The sequence below is a fragment of the Buteo buteo genome, chromosome Z (assembly GCF_964188355.1).
Source record: "Buteo buteo chromosome Z, bButBut1.hap1.1, whole genome shotgun sequence".
Taxonomy (NCBI): Eukaryota; Metazoa; Chordata; class Aves; order Accipitriformes; family Accipitridae; genus Buteo; species Buteo buteo.
Window position 1 is genome coordinate 38352551 of NC_134204.1, and position 15547 is coordinate 38368097.

Genomic DNA, 15547 nt, shown 5'->3' on the forward strand with positions numbered 1-15547 from the left:
ATAAGAGTCTGGGAAAAAATATAAAGATGACCAAAAAAACCCTAAAGAAACCAGGAGAGATATAAGGAAAAACTAAATCATGGCATTTGGAGTATTATGCTCTTTTAAGAAGAAGTTTAATTTACAAATATATGAAAATTAAATTACAACATAAAAGCTATTTTTTTCCCCTGTTCTTGCAGTCTAGCCTGAGACCTTCCTTTCACAGCAGTACTTTGCTCAACATCATACTTTTAAAAGAATACGGGTTTTATAAGATGGATTTTTTTGCATATTCTCTTTGTGCTAGTGGAACATACAAATTTTAATGTACTTACTTTCAGACAATTCTAACTCCAATACAGAACTTCATATTACTAAAATGCTTGTGTATAGGGATTTAGACCCAGGCACCATAATCTGCACCAGTGAAAACTAAGAAAAAACACAAATATGACTATGTATGCTTGTTTTGCAAGGGGAAAAGCATGAAGATCATAATGGAACTTGACAATGGAGAAGAAAGAATTAGATCCCTATGCATGTCTTCTGTATCCTCACTGTAAACACGCTTAAGGAATACTTGATGATCTGTGTCATGGTTTAATCCCAGCCGGCAACCAAGCACCACGCAGCTGCTCGCTCACCTCCCTCACAGTGAGATGGGGGAGAGAATCAGAAGGGTAAAAGTGAGAAAACTCGTGGGCTGATATAAAGACAATTTAATAGGTAAAGCAAGAGATGTGCACACAAGCAAAGCAAAACAAGGAATTCATTCACCACATCCCATGGGCAGGCAGGTGTTCAGCCATCTCCAGGAAAGCAGGGCTCCATCACATGTAATTGTTGCTTGGGAAGACAAACGCCGTAGCTCTGAACATCCCCCCCTTCCTTCTTCTTCCCCCAGCTTTACATGCTGAGCATGACATCATAAGGCATGGAATATCCCTCTGGTCAGTTGGGGTCAGCTGTCCCGGCTGTGTCCCCTCCCAAATTCTTGTGCCCCCCCAGCCTCCTTGCTGAGTGGGGTGAGAAGCAGAAAAGGCCTTGACTCTGTGTGAATGCTGCTCAGTAATAGCTAAAACATACCTGTATTATTGAACACTCTTTTGGTCACAGATCCAAAATATAGCCCCATGCAGGCTACTATGAATAAAATTGACTCTAACCCAGCCAGAACTAGCACACCTGCTATGTGAGTACACCCATTTCCCAGCCCACGGTTTTTAGGACAACATTTTTCCTCCAAAGGCATATTTGCAGCTTGGTTCCTCAGGATGGATGGTGTCTTTAATTTTCTGAGTTCTAAATGACCATCACTGGGACATGGAGGCGCTAATGGTAAGTTTTCTTAAGAGATTTTCTAAACAGCACTTATGGATCACAAAACTGTATCTTTGGTCATATACAAGAGGAAAATTGGAGAGAAGCAACTTTATACTATATTTTCAAATTCTGACACTACAGCACTTCTTTTTGAATTGGAGTAAGGAAAAATCATGAAAAATTCAAGCCACCAGATTGAATGCTACTCACAGAACAGCAGAAAATTATGCTCTCATAAATGGAAATGGAAAAATGGAGAATATTTGTTCACAAAAAGATCAAAATTCAAGACCATTTGTAGGTCAAGACTGAGCTGTAATGAGTTTGTTCTTGTCGCTCAGCTTTAATGAGTGAGTTTTTGAACGAGAAGGAGAAACGGTTGATGAGGACTGGCTGGCATACTATCCAGTGCCTTCAGTATTACTTCCCTGAACAGAGCTGCTCTTAGAACCGATACCATTGTGTCTGAAGATACGCCATTTCCTAGGGGTACATAGTGTCTGCATAAAGTTTAGAAAAGCTAGAAAGAAAGCTTGAGAGGGCAGTGACCGATTTCCCTTCCTCAAATTCTAATCTTCACCAAAGAAAAAGGTCACGTGAATGCTATGAGTGTGATTCTGTCATTGCCTACACTTCTATAAACGAGGACTAATCCTGTAAGTGTCCATGAAGTCAATATACAAAGCAGAAGGAAACTGAATAGCCCAGTCTTAGCTTCAGAGCGGCGCCACAGCTTGGGTACGTGTATCAGGAAGCTGTGAACAAAAAGCTGGGCAATACATTGAGGAAGGGGCCCTGTACAGTACAGACTAGGCAGTGAACCTCACAGCAAAGTAGGGTCCTAAGTATCACAGAGACCTATTTATTTGTTACATGGATGAGGAGGCTGTTTTTATTACAACTTTTCAAAAATTCCAACATATACTTTTAAATTACAAAATAGGTTCCAGTATATCAATAACTGAAGCAGCCTGATATAGCAGCAGCTGTCAGGTTATCACTGGAAGATGAAAAAATTAGAAACGCCCCTGGGGAGGAACCCAGTATGGGAATATCCAAAATGTTATTAGGAGATCGCTATTTTTTATCGTGACAGCAGACACCTAAAATCTTTTCTTTCAGACTGATGGAGCTCAATCTGCAGAATCACTCCTCCATCAGTTACAAACCTCCCTGCTTGCTCCATCTTGGCATTTGGATAAGGATAAATAATGTATCCCACCTCTGATACAGCACAATAGTTTTTCAGAATGTCCAAACCCTGCCTCACTGAAAGTTTAAAATGTCTAAAGGGAGATGAGAGGAAGACATTGTTGAGTAATGTACTCTTGCAATAGTTTTCCCTCCTTACACTGCAGTTGCTTGAAATTGAAACCATCATCTTGAATGATGAGGCTGCTTGACCTTGCAGATTTCTGAACAAGCTTAGAAGCTGCTTCATTACAATGCAAAATGATAGCATATGGACATTGCTGTGGGATGTGATTGCTTAAGATTGCTTTTCTTTCATTGTTTTGACTGAACAATCTCAGTGGAAAAAATCTTACAAAGCAAGACCAGTTTCCTTCTTAAGCTACTGAACTCTGTTGGAGTCTACTAGAGTTTTCACACATCCCACAGACTGATTTACATACACCTTAACAGGTTACACCAGGCTATGTCATCCCTTATTGACCTTTGAGAACAGAAGTCTAAAAGCCACTCTGCTTTGGATTTTGGTTTTGGGGTTTTTTTCTGAAGTCAAAAATAGTCTAAAGACCTATTTCACTGCAGTGACAAGGTTGGACTGTCAGAACAGGATCCAAATGGATCTGAAAATTGATCTTTCCTTACCTTAAAATGTTGAGCGTTGAAGTGCCGTGCTGAGATTTTTTATTACATAGATTCTACTCATCTCATTTATGTAAGAGTAATGCTTTTTGGGCTGACAAGGATCTTTAAGTAGCATGTCAGTCTGAACAACTTAGATTAACAGAAAATGTAATTTAATGTTCTCCTTTCCATGGGAGACTCATTATCATTACTGATCATTCAGGATATCAAAACCTACCCATCTCTTTTAGATCCTTGATTTGGATTCTCAATTTCTATTCCCAGAGACAAAATTATGGGCAAACAGTGAAGAATTAAAGCTATCTGCCAATATTTGGTGCACTAACAAACCAGCTGGCCAGAATCATCTTGTCATTTCTCCACCTCCAGCTGTGTGAAGCAAACAGAATCTTCTCCAAAAGACTCACCCTACTATACATCTCAGTGTTTTTTCCCAGTCTTGCAGAAAAAAATTGATACCCTCTCCCTGTTATAAGTATGTTTCAGTATAAATTATGCTCCTTGTGAGAGATAATTGTGTTTAGGAAGCAGTCAACAGACATAAACACATTCTGTTACTTCTACACCACTTCTAATTTTTCTTGTGGCTTGCAGAACCTCTCAAGAAAATAATTGCACCTACAGTGATATTGCTCAGGTCATGAAAAAGGCAAGATGATCTCTTGGACTAACAATTTTGTTAAATGATAAATAAGTGAAAGCAACTAAAATATCAAAACCTAAACCTGGGATGAATCAAACCAAAACATGGCCATTGCCTTTTGTGCACAATTTTGCTGTATGTAAATGAGACACAGCTTATGCAATTTTAATAAGGGGAAGCTCATGTTATGGTATAGACCACTGCTCAGCCATCTCTTGCCTTTCTTGTGCAAGTACCTTTCTTCTGTCACTATAGCCTAAGGACAAAGCTAAGAAGTAAACTGTACAAACAAAACCATTATAAAAGCTTCTGTGTCAAGGATTACTTTTAACAAGACTTTTTATGCAGGTTTTGCTGTTTCAGTCTAAAAGAGCAGTGTGCAATTTTAGCAAAATCTATTCACCAGCATTTTTCCACTTGTTTGCTTGCTTGGGATGGAGGTGGTATTAACAAAATTTTAAAAAAATTAAAAGATATTAAAAAAGGGCCTGGCAGCGCCAATTTTTTCAGTCAGCTACTCTTGAGAATTACCACTTATTTAAGAAAGAAGCTAGCTCAACTGTATAGCTATTTCAGTAGCCACTGTGCAAGTTAGACACAGTTATGCACTTATTAATTATTTACAAAAGGTATATGTTAAAATAAATACATTTAAATGTTTAGTTACTTCTTTTGCAAATTTTAACCATATGCAATAAGAAACATAGAAATATAGAAGAAACAAGAAACATAGACACACTAGTATGCTATATCTCCTTCAGCTTAATTTGTTATATGTATCAAGATAACAGAAGGCAGGATGGGGAAGAAGTTTGTGTATAACTCCTCTTTTAACTATCCCATGAAGCACAACATGACAGGCTACCCTCTTACGAGAACAGGTTTTGTGCAATGTGATGATCAGACAAGCAACTTCCATTAGCTACATTTAGGGCTGTGAACATCTTATCTGATAAGTAAAAATACATTTCCTAAAAGAATACATTCCAGACTACCATCTTACCTTACACTGAAGGGCAGGGGCACAAGAGAAGGAATATGGCAAACCACACATTGGTTTCAGTTGTAAATTAAGATTAAATATATTGTAGACAGCTCATATTAACAGCTTCTTGCTATTAAGATATACACTATCATTGAAAAGCACAATCAAGCATGCAATATATTTACCAATATAAAAATAAAAAGAACAATAAAAAAGACATTAACCTCTTCTTCAACGTTATGGGCGATTCCATTCTGCACTGGTCCTGGATCACTCGGTGGTGTTACTGCAACTTCCACTTTTGCACTTTTTTCTGTGGCATCATCCATAAATAAGAGTGCGAAAACAACAGAACAGTATATTAAGTAACAAATCTGTTAGTGAAACTGCTGTCATATATTCAGTCTGAGTAAATCATCAAATACTGAAGGTGGACCAACATCTGCCTTTAAGAGAGAGACAAAAATTCTGTCTTCCATTTGACTAGTACACATTTTGAATAAAATTCTTATGAGTGAGCTTGCATTTGAATAAACTATTCTACTGGTACTCATGTCCTAGAAAAATTTACATTCTTTGCAATATTCAGTGCTTTTTGTTTTAACTAAACTCACTGAGTCTAATACTTCAGGTAAAAAATGACATATTGCATTCTTCCCAGACATTAAAGAATGCAACATGTTGCATTTACAGGTGAGGGGATATATTCAACAAGATATAACTTTTATAACACAGAAACCACTGCAATTAGTAAAGTTACTTCCAAGCTGTAATCATGCTCTTTCTCATGCAAAAATGTGGGAAAAGAGTAAATGGATGGTCTAATAACATCCAATAACAGAGGATGATCTTTAAAACAGAATCCCATAGTCCTTGTGCTAAACTTTTACAGGAATTAAAGGGATAAAATTGTTCCTTTGGTTTCTGATGCTAAATTTATTCAAATTTATTCTTACTTTGACTATCTTGAAATTCTCTAAACAGTAATTATCTCTTTAAGTATGTACTAGATAAAAATGTCAATGACCAAAAATTCCTTGGACAATATAAAGTTACAGGGAATAGCAATACGAAATGTCTAACTCAAGTTCAACATGCCTTATGGTATGCTCTTGTGCACAGAAGTAAATACAGCTGTCTAGTTACATTACTGCTATCCTGAGATTCTTCTAAATTAAAAATCTGAGATCACAGCCACTATGTGTGAGTGCCAGGCTATCTGTAATTATTTCAGTGCATGTGTGTTGTCTCTTAACCCCACAGCCAGCATTATGGTTTATTAACAGACTGTCCCATCCAACTGCTTGATTCTGGAAGCAAATAATATCTAAACATAGCACAAGGTCAGAAACAGTGTCAGCTAATAAAATGATTCAGCTTTTATCAGACACATTTGCATCTGGTTTTCTAATGTGGATAACATGCTGAGGTAGAGGAAACAGGACATAGTACAGATTTTCTTTTAGTATAGGAACTTTTGAACTAAAATACAAATTCTTACCCTTGATTGAGAACCACAGTAAGCTAATTTTGCACAGTTAGCATAGATGGGCCTAAATGACTCTCAGCAAGTAGCAGATAGACAAATCAAATCTTAAATATGAAGGTTATTTCTTTTTGTGACAAGGGTGATACCACATAAAACACGTGTTCTCCCAGAGCAGCTCAATAAATTCATTAAATATGCACATATAAACTGTGAGTAAGTTTTGTCTCTCTATTTCTGTCACTTCAACACATATCCAAAATCAGCACTACTTTTCCTTTTCAACCCTGCTGGGAGGCTTTCCAGATGCCTTAACTGACTTTCTCTTCTTGCACTTAACTCCTGTCCTGTCCATAATTTTCATACTATTTTGTATAAGGAATGAGAATATTTTTACTAAGGTAGCATAAATGAAGTAGAATGAGAAATTAATCCCTAAGGACTTTCAAGCAAAATAAAATAGTGAAAAAGGCCCTCAGGAACAGGCGGTAAATCTGTACTGCTGCACTCACCATGATTAGCAGCTCCATTCTGCCTTTCACTGTCTTCCACCTGGCACTTCTTTTTGGCAATCTTATGCAGAATTGAGGCCCTTTCCTTGAACTTTCCTAAAAGAAAGCATTATCATTATTAAAATGCAGCCATTTTGAGAAGCAAAATTTCTTTGCCATAGCTTAGGCTCCATAAATCAGTGCCAGTAATCCATTTCCATCCTTCCTCAAACAGCAAACATATTATTAAACACTATCTGATGTTTTCAGATATCCTTTTTTTCTTTTTTAGTGGAAATAAAAACATAATTTTTTTTCTATTCTCAGAACTCAGCAATAAGTTGAACAAGAAATTGAAGACAAAAGCTATTATTTTTCTTCAGAAGCAGTCAGTAAAGTTCCGCCTATAAAAGTGCTGGTGTAGGATTTCAGCCTAAACAGAAGATAAATACAGATGAATAAAGATACTGTAAACAAACACAAACAGTTTCAGGTCTCAATTATTAATACAGTAACACAGAATTTCAGATAAACTTATATATTGCATCATGGTGACTGTGGTCGACTTTGTCATGTTGGACTTAGCTGTGTGCTTGTGACTTCTACAGATACTTCAGAAGCAGAAGCAAACATTTCCAGAATACATGATTTCCATACCAGCTTCTCAAAGGCAAATTTTCTTCTCAACCTGCTAGGTGTTTTTTGTTTCCCATGAGTTTAACCATGCAGCTGATCATCTAGACTGTCTCCAGGGCAAATCATCCTGTCCCAAGATAGGTCCAAGGTTCTGTCACTCTTTATTGACCAATGAGTCCAAATGACACTTTAAAACTAGGCAATGTCAAGGATGGTAAATTTTAAGTGAAATTAATTTACTCCTTCCTCTACATTGGTTGATCTTAATATGTAAGGACTCTTTGGGCAGCTTATGACAGTCTATGTTGTGTAGAAAGATGATGTATCTGCCTTTCTTTATTGTTACCCTCACTGCTATTGCTCTTTAAGTCTTTTTTTATCTTTTTTTAAAAGTATAACTGGTGGCTGTAGTACAGTACACTTCTAATTAAGAACACTATTACTATACAGGGCCCAAGACTGTTTTAATTCTTCATCTCCAGTTAAAAAAAACCATTGAAAACTGTTGGTGTCCCTGCAGCAAAAACAGTGTAGGCTTAAGACCAAAAGATATTTCAATGGAATCGTATAATTGATTAACAGTGGGAAGTCACAGTGAGAAGTCATGAATGAACTCAGTTAGCTGGATAACAGTCACTGTTTCCAAGCTAAAATAAAGATACACAATAATAAATCATTAGTCAAGAAAGAAATCCTCTCTTCCCTTCTCACGAATGGAAGCTTCAAACCCCTGTACCAACACTTTTGTATATGAAGAAGCATAAGCACAGTCCACAGGGAAGAGCAGCTATCATGTGCTGGGAACTGGAATTAATTCATCAACAGCAAATCACTTGGAAACTAATAAAAATACCACAAAGATTTAATAAGCAGTACTGTCCTTTCAGCAGCCCCTATCTTTTCACAAACAGATCATGCTCCAAAAAAATAATTAGCCATTCACAATACATTGCAAAGATTATCTTTTTTGGTACATGGTACCTAGAGTAAATTTGCCTGCAGAACAGTATCTAAGCATAGAACACAATCATAAATAGCAAGCCATCTCATTATTTCAGTGCATAGGGTCAATGGCAGAGACTTTAGTTAGAAGAGGAAGAAGAAGGAAAGAGTTAAAGAAAGAAAGAAAGAAAGAAAGAAAGAAAGAAAGAAAAAGAGAGAGAGCAAAAGGAATTACTTGGGATATCAGAAAAGAGAAAGAAAAAACAAGGAAAAATGCAAATCATATTTCCAAATATTTTAAGCTGAAATGCTATGAGTCAAGTCTGTTCCTAACTTCTTCTGAAACACTTGGGGCATTTAAAAAGTGCTTATCCAGAAGCATGTGTAGATACTGAAAGGTGCCTGCATAATTTTCATACAATACGTATGCCAGTTTGCTAAAGGATTGCTTTAGTTGGAGTTTCAGACTCCAACTCAGCTTCATACGTTTGAGAATTTGGCTTGTGATACCCCAAATACACAAATGCATTTTTCGTAAGTGATGCAAATGATGCAGCTGAGACATTTTCTGAAAAACATCTGTGGAACCATCCATGTCGCCACCTACTTCAGGATGGTGTAGGACCTTTTAATTTAAGGTTCAATTTAAAAAGTTTAATTAAAGTGATGCAGAATTCTATAAGGATATCCTAGTCTTCTGGTTTGAGTTTGTTTGAAATGGTTTACGTTTTTTAATAGAGAAACTTGAGCCATTATTGAACTGAAAACAAAATGTCTCCACAGAGATTCACACTGTTTTAGATTAGCTTAATTGAAGTTATCTTCAATTTTTTTTCACATTTCCAAAAGCCTCCTCCCATCTTTAGGAAGTATTTCTTACACTGACTTTTAACATTGTAAGTTATATCGCTTCATTCAGGAGACTGTTCCACACTTATAAGTCACTGTCATGGAAATTAACCTCAACATTTGAAATGGAAACTGTATTTTGCTTTATTTTTATTTCTCAGTACATGCATGGTTCAGCTTGCATTGTTTTACATCATTACCTTCCATTTGGTTTACTCAGTGTAGGTAACAAATAGTGTGAGGAAATGATTAAAAGACATAATATCAACTATCAAAAGCATGAAACTAAGGAAAGCAGTAGTACTAGCCTGCATGAAGACAGTGAGATGTAAAAAGGCGGCAGAGTTATGCCTCCTCTCTCCCTTTCCCTGCCATTTTCCTCCTTCAAACCAAATCAAAACTTGTTCAGCAAAGGGGAAGCACAGAGCCACCAGGAAAAAGGACCAGCTCAGGATATTTCTAAGTCATTGAAATATACAGAAAGCCCCACCTTAGGCTCAGATCTTCCGTCATGCCTTTTTTCTCATCCTTAGGTGGGGTATTAAATTATCCATAGGAATTTTATATTACTGTTCATATTTCTAGGAGTAGGTAGTAGCTTATGTTTCCTCTTTAACAGTCCCATGTACTATGGGTTTGACTACCTAAGAGTAATTTTCACACCATCTGGCATCATGATAGTTTAGGTGAATGAAAATGCTTGATTCCCTGGACCCAAAATAGGATAGACTGTTATGGAAAATTCTTAATCTAGATTTGCTGAACTCAGACAGATTTTGCAGCTCATTCTAATTTACAAAGGATGGGGTAGAAGGAACAGATCAAGGCCAGGTGATTAGTAAAGAAGGTAGCTTAAAACTAAATTGGTTTTATTTGAATATATGCAAACAAATCAGTATTGTATAACATAGATATGCCTTGATCTTCATGAGTAACTCCAGCTGGCATCAGCTGGCAGAGATTCTCCTCCTGATCGAGGATATATTAAAAACCCAATCCTTTGTCCACAATCTAAATTGCAGACTACAGATTCCCTAAGTCAGAAAAGCCTTTGATTTGGCAGGAAAATAGTTTTTCTTCAGAAGTTCACTAGTTTAAAAAATTCAACCATTTGTCTAGTTTTCAGTCTCTGATCAAATGCCGATTACTACATCTATGCAGCTATAGCCAAGCTTTCATGAGCCTGAAGATATCAAATCTGCGGCTGTTGAGCAATCTGAACTGTACCTACCAGTCCTGTCCATGGCTAGCTGTGGAACGCAACTAGTGGGTCACAATGGATCAATTCCAGAAATCCCCCTCATGTGCTTTCTCCTTTAACTTTAAAATCCCAGAGAAGCATCAAATAAAAACATGCAGTTTTGTCATGTTATAGGCTGTTGGTGGAGGTTACTTGACAGCACCAGATGACTGTGAAGGTCTCTTCCCAACTGGTAGGTTATATTTTCTCTCCCAGTTGGGCCTGACTAATCTGCAATTAATTTAAAGTCACTTTCAGACCAAATAGGAGCAAACAAAACAATAGACATCAGTTTCTAAGACCTGGAGCACAACGGCCCTCTGGCCATGAGGCTATATCTGAATGTGTATTGCAACTTAACCATTACTTTTTGTCTCTGATTGTTCTGATGTAGCAGCAAGAATAGATATGCCTGTGCTTCTCCACCAGAGGACTGAAAGATTTGCTACCTCTCTCCACTCGGGGTTTGAGGGCCTGGAGATAACAATGGACTATATTAGAAAAAAATCCATGGATTTGTAACTGGGGTTACATGTTCCTGTGACTAACTTTCTGCACAAAAGGCATAAAAAGCTCAGTCAAAAAAGGAAGAGAAAGAGGAAAACGCATAATGTCAATAAGTGTGATGCAGAGTGATAGTGATTATACTTTTGAAAATCCAAACAGAAAGTTCAAAATATAGCACACTTTGATCTAAATACAGCTTCTGAGGTACTATTCATTACTTGCTTTGTGAAAGACGTGAAAACAATGAGGACAGCTGTATCTGAAAAGGTAAACTATCATAGACTCTTGTCAGTGTTAATATTCCTAAAGACAAAGAGTTTTCTTTCCTATTTTTGCTACTGGAAGATTTTTGCTACTCGCTTTTTGCTATTGCTACAGTATGGTCCTGGATTATTTATTCATGAGGAGTGCTTTCTGAGATGACATTGAATATCAACAGCATTACTTAAGCATAGGCACAGTATTAATATATACATATATTATATGTATCACACTTGCATGAGTATTTTCCCACAGATAGCTACATTTAACTGTCAATAGAGTATTTATGAATATCAGAAGTGACTACTTTTGAAGTGGTAGGTTTAATACTTCAGCATAAAAAATTAAAAACTTTAACATACCCAACTCTGAGGCTACAATGAGAAATGACCTTTGCATCTTGATTGTAATGAAGACTGAGATGAGACATACTGCAAAAGCTTTAGCTCTGGTAGCCATATCTGAATGGCTTGTGTTAACTACTCATTTCAGGTGCTTGAGAGGTGTATTTAAACAACATAAACACCATTGTTTGCCCAGTAAAATTTCCTGTCAGACATCTTTTCTTACATTGGCGCCATCCCTGTGAATCAGATGGTGAATCTGGGCAACAGAGGGCAGTGCAGCAAGACTGCCCTATGAGCTCACGCCTGCTACAGAAGAAAAGAGCGTCTTGTAACATCAGGCACAAAGGTGGAAGGAGCTGTGTCCTACAGCCAGCCCCAGAATAGTACAGTTATATTTGAGTATCAACAGCAGATACCAAAAGTGGGAAATAGTGAGAAGTTATGACTTTTTTTTTTTCCCCTGGAGAAAGATCATGAGTAAGTCATATAATGAAGGTTTTCTTAAAACCTTCTTAACTTCAAGATTAATCTAAACTAGAAAATAACTGTGTTTTTAAAAACAGAGAATTAAGCTATTTGACTTATATTCCCAACATGAAAACCAAGTAGGAATAGGCATCTAAGTTTTCTACAGGCCTCAAGCTTATCTTCATCCTTGAACACACCACCACTAATTATTAAACGGAACATTCATGGAACAATCTGTCTGGCATTGTAATCAGAGAGCTGGACAAGAGGTCTTGATCCTACAGACAATCAGGTCTCAGTTCAGGGAAACTTCCAAGTTACAGAAATGCTGACCACACTAGGACCAAAAGCATGTGCTGGAAAATTAGTACATAGCTAACTGCTTTCCTGAATTAGTACAATAAACTGCAATGCTTTTGAATCAGCAGAAAAATTTTTGAAGATTTCATTGAGTCCTGATTCAGGCCCTAATTACTTCCTTCTTGTATTGCTAGAATCAGGATTTTAAATTGCATAATTTTTGCATTGCAATTAAGCATACAATTAATACTCCAGGAATAGTCAAGCCTAGTTTTTAAACTTTATTCATTACTTTTGAATAATACAGTAAAGTGAAGTCACTTAATAATTGTTCTCAAACTGAGTGATTTGAACATCCATAAATTAATTCATCTTCTTGAATGCATTGTAAAACATGGTATAAAATAAGCACCTACAATCTCTGTTATACTGTGCCTTATAATTTGCAAGTGTGGTTTTGCATGTATGTTCTTTAATAAAAGCATTCCATTGTATTTCCTTATCTGAAATAGCAAAACCAAAATGCTGAAGAAAAAAAAACCTGAAAAAAGAGCCATAACTGATCGCGCCATCAAAGAAGACATGCAAAAAGGAGTTATTAAAAAATGGAGAAACTGAAAATAGGACTAAGAAAAATGAAGGAAAAAATAAACACATAAGAGGCGCTTAAAGGGCTTCAAAAAAAGCTGATACAAACAATTCTAAAATATTTCTTACCTTCTTCAGTCATTGTGTCATAATATTTTAGGTTTCCATATGATCCAAGCTCTACAACATCACAGTAAAAGACACAAAGATAAGGAACCAGCAGACATTCAAGAAACTTACACGTTTTTGCATGTGCTTCATAAACTCGAACAGTGATTATGCAAAAAATTCTGCAGGACAGCAAAACATGGATTACAGAAATGGTAGTGCCTTCCCCCCAGAAATATGACAATTCACTGGTTTTAGATGAGTAAGTTGCTAAAGTGAGATGTAGAAGAAGCACTGAAATCTAAAATTCAGCCTTTTCAAGGTGATTGCCATTTGGTGCCTCTACTTTTGGGAAAACACAATAAACCTTGACAGTACCTAATCAGCAGGAGCTTTGGAAACTAAACTCTTTTAACATTCTCCAGGTCAGACATTCAAATAGTTAGGCATCCAAATTAATCAAAAAATCTCAAAACATATAATCTGAGGAACTGTTCATAAAGCTGTTCCACAAAAATTGCTTTGATACCAGTGCTGATGTTGACTTGCTTTAGAGGGGTTACTTCATTTAACCACTCTCTTGTCACTTGTGAAATCAGAAAAGAATTATTTACTCACTTCATCAGGTGGTAGGAGACCTAAATTAATTAAATTATTAAATAGATTAAATTAAATAAATTTAATATATTGCATTACTATATTCTAGCATGGCAGAGAAAATGGAATGAAGAGATTTCCAGATCTGTAGGGCTACAATTATTTTTCTGTGATGCAATATTGTATGAAATCCACTTTTGTCTCCAGACGTTGCTTTACACTTCATTTCTTAAAGTGCTTTTTTCTTAAAGTTTGGCATATATGTAAATATATATATAAATACAATAATTAATTGTTGTGGTTTAAGCCCAGCCAGCAACTAGGCACCACACAGCCGCTTGCTCACTCCCTGGCCTCCCAGTGGGATGGGGAGAAGAATTGGAAAAAAAAGTAAAACTTGTGGGTTGAGGTAAGAACGATTTAATATAATATAGTAAAATATAGTAATAATAACAACAACAACAATAATAGCAATGAGAAGGAATATAATAATAAAATAAAAATAACAACAATAATAATAGTAATAAAAATAAAACCCAAGAAAGGACAAGTGATGCACAATGCAATTGCTCACCACCCACTGACCAATGCTGAAGTAGCAATCCACCCCTCCCAGCCAACTCCCCCCAGTTTATATACTGAGCATGATGACCTATGGTGGAATATCCCCTTGGCTAGTGCAGGTCACTAGTCCTGGCTGTGCTCCCTCCCAGCTTCTTGTACACCTGCTTGCTCATAGAGCATGGGAAACTGAAAAATCCTTAACTTAGGGTAAACGCTACTTAGCAACAACTGAAACATCACTGTGTTATTAACATTATTCTAACACTAAATCCAAAACACACTGTACCAGCTACTAAGAAGAAAATTAACTCTATTCCAGCCAAAACCAGGACATCAATGTAGGTCTACAAAACAGGACAGAGAAAAATTAAGCACAAGGAGGAATTTGTAAATTATTTGTCTGGGGAATTTGTGGATGATTTCACTCATCATTTTTATGTAAAGTTTTACAACTGAGCTTCTGAGCATCCAACCTTTGATAGAATGTAATCATTTAAAAATGGATAATTAACAGTTTGGTAGTGCTGTTTTCTTTAGAAATATTCTCTCTTCATGTTTATGAAACAGCTTAAGCAATTAAATGCACAAATGCTGTCCAATTATTTTGTTTTTAGCTGATGTATCTCGTGATCTTTCAGTATTTTTCCACACGAGTAAATTTCAATTGAGGTCTGGCTATTAGTTTTCAACTGTAAAATACTGTGATGATATGCAAATCTGACACTTTGAAAGATCCCCTTTTTTTAATCTATTTGAAGATACCTGAATCTGCCAAATGAACATTCTTTACATCATTTGCAGAGACAGAGAATGCTTTATGCCATGTAACAAAAAAGCACATGATATTATCACTGTTAATTTTTAAAAATACTTATGATTGGATTGTAAAGATTTTTTCATAGACATACTTTATCAAAACCAGTTACAAATACTGACATACTCTTGCTCATACAATGCAGTGTCTTTCTTGAACATAAGTATGCTCAATAGAATATGACGTTACTCTAAGTCTCTCTTCAAGCAAAGAAAGACATCATTTAAAGATAGAATTTAATATATTGTTTTATAATGATATACAATATACAATGCATATACTCTTTTGCAAATATGTTCTTACTGTTGCAACATAATCTTTGTAGCTGCTTTTACATAAAAGCATCTATTGTTCTACCATCTTGATTTTAGTCCTAAAGATTTGAATTCCTTACCTGAGAAGAGCTCCCAATAACTTCAATATGGACTTCCCTGCATACAGCATTTGGGACCACATGTGCTGTTTAATTAGGGCTCAGTATCTGCTGACTATGGCCAGCACCTTTGCTTAAACTTACTCTCATGGATCTCTGCCTTGATGTGTCTTGGGTGTGCTTTGCTAGAACCTGGGGTGAGGCATCCAC

At 36.3% G+C, this 15547-nt stretch overlaps 1 protein-coding gene across 1 annotated transcript in view; it reads right to left on the reverse strand.

The window, feature by feature from the left end:
• Positions 1-15547, reverse strand: part of SLC24A2 (solute carrier family 24 member 2) — a 111000-nt gene that overhangs the window by 22504 nt on the left and 72949 nt on the right. The window contains exons 4-5 of the mRNA XM_075019677.1: positions 6765-6860; positions 4991-5079 (exon numbers count right to left, since the gene is read on the reverse strand). Of these exons, the coding sequence (XP_074875778.1) occupies positions 4991-5079; positions 6765-6860 (185 nt within the window). The remainder of the gene's footprint in view (positions 1-4990; positions 5080-6764; positions 6861-15547) is intronic.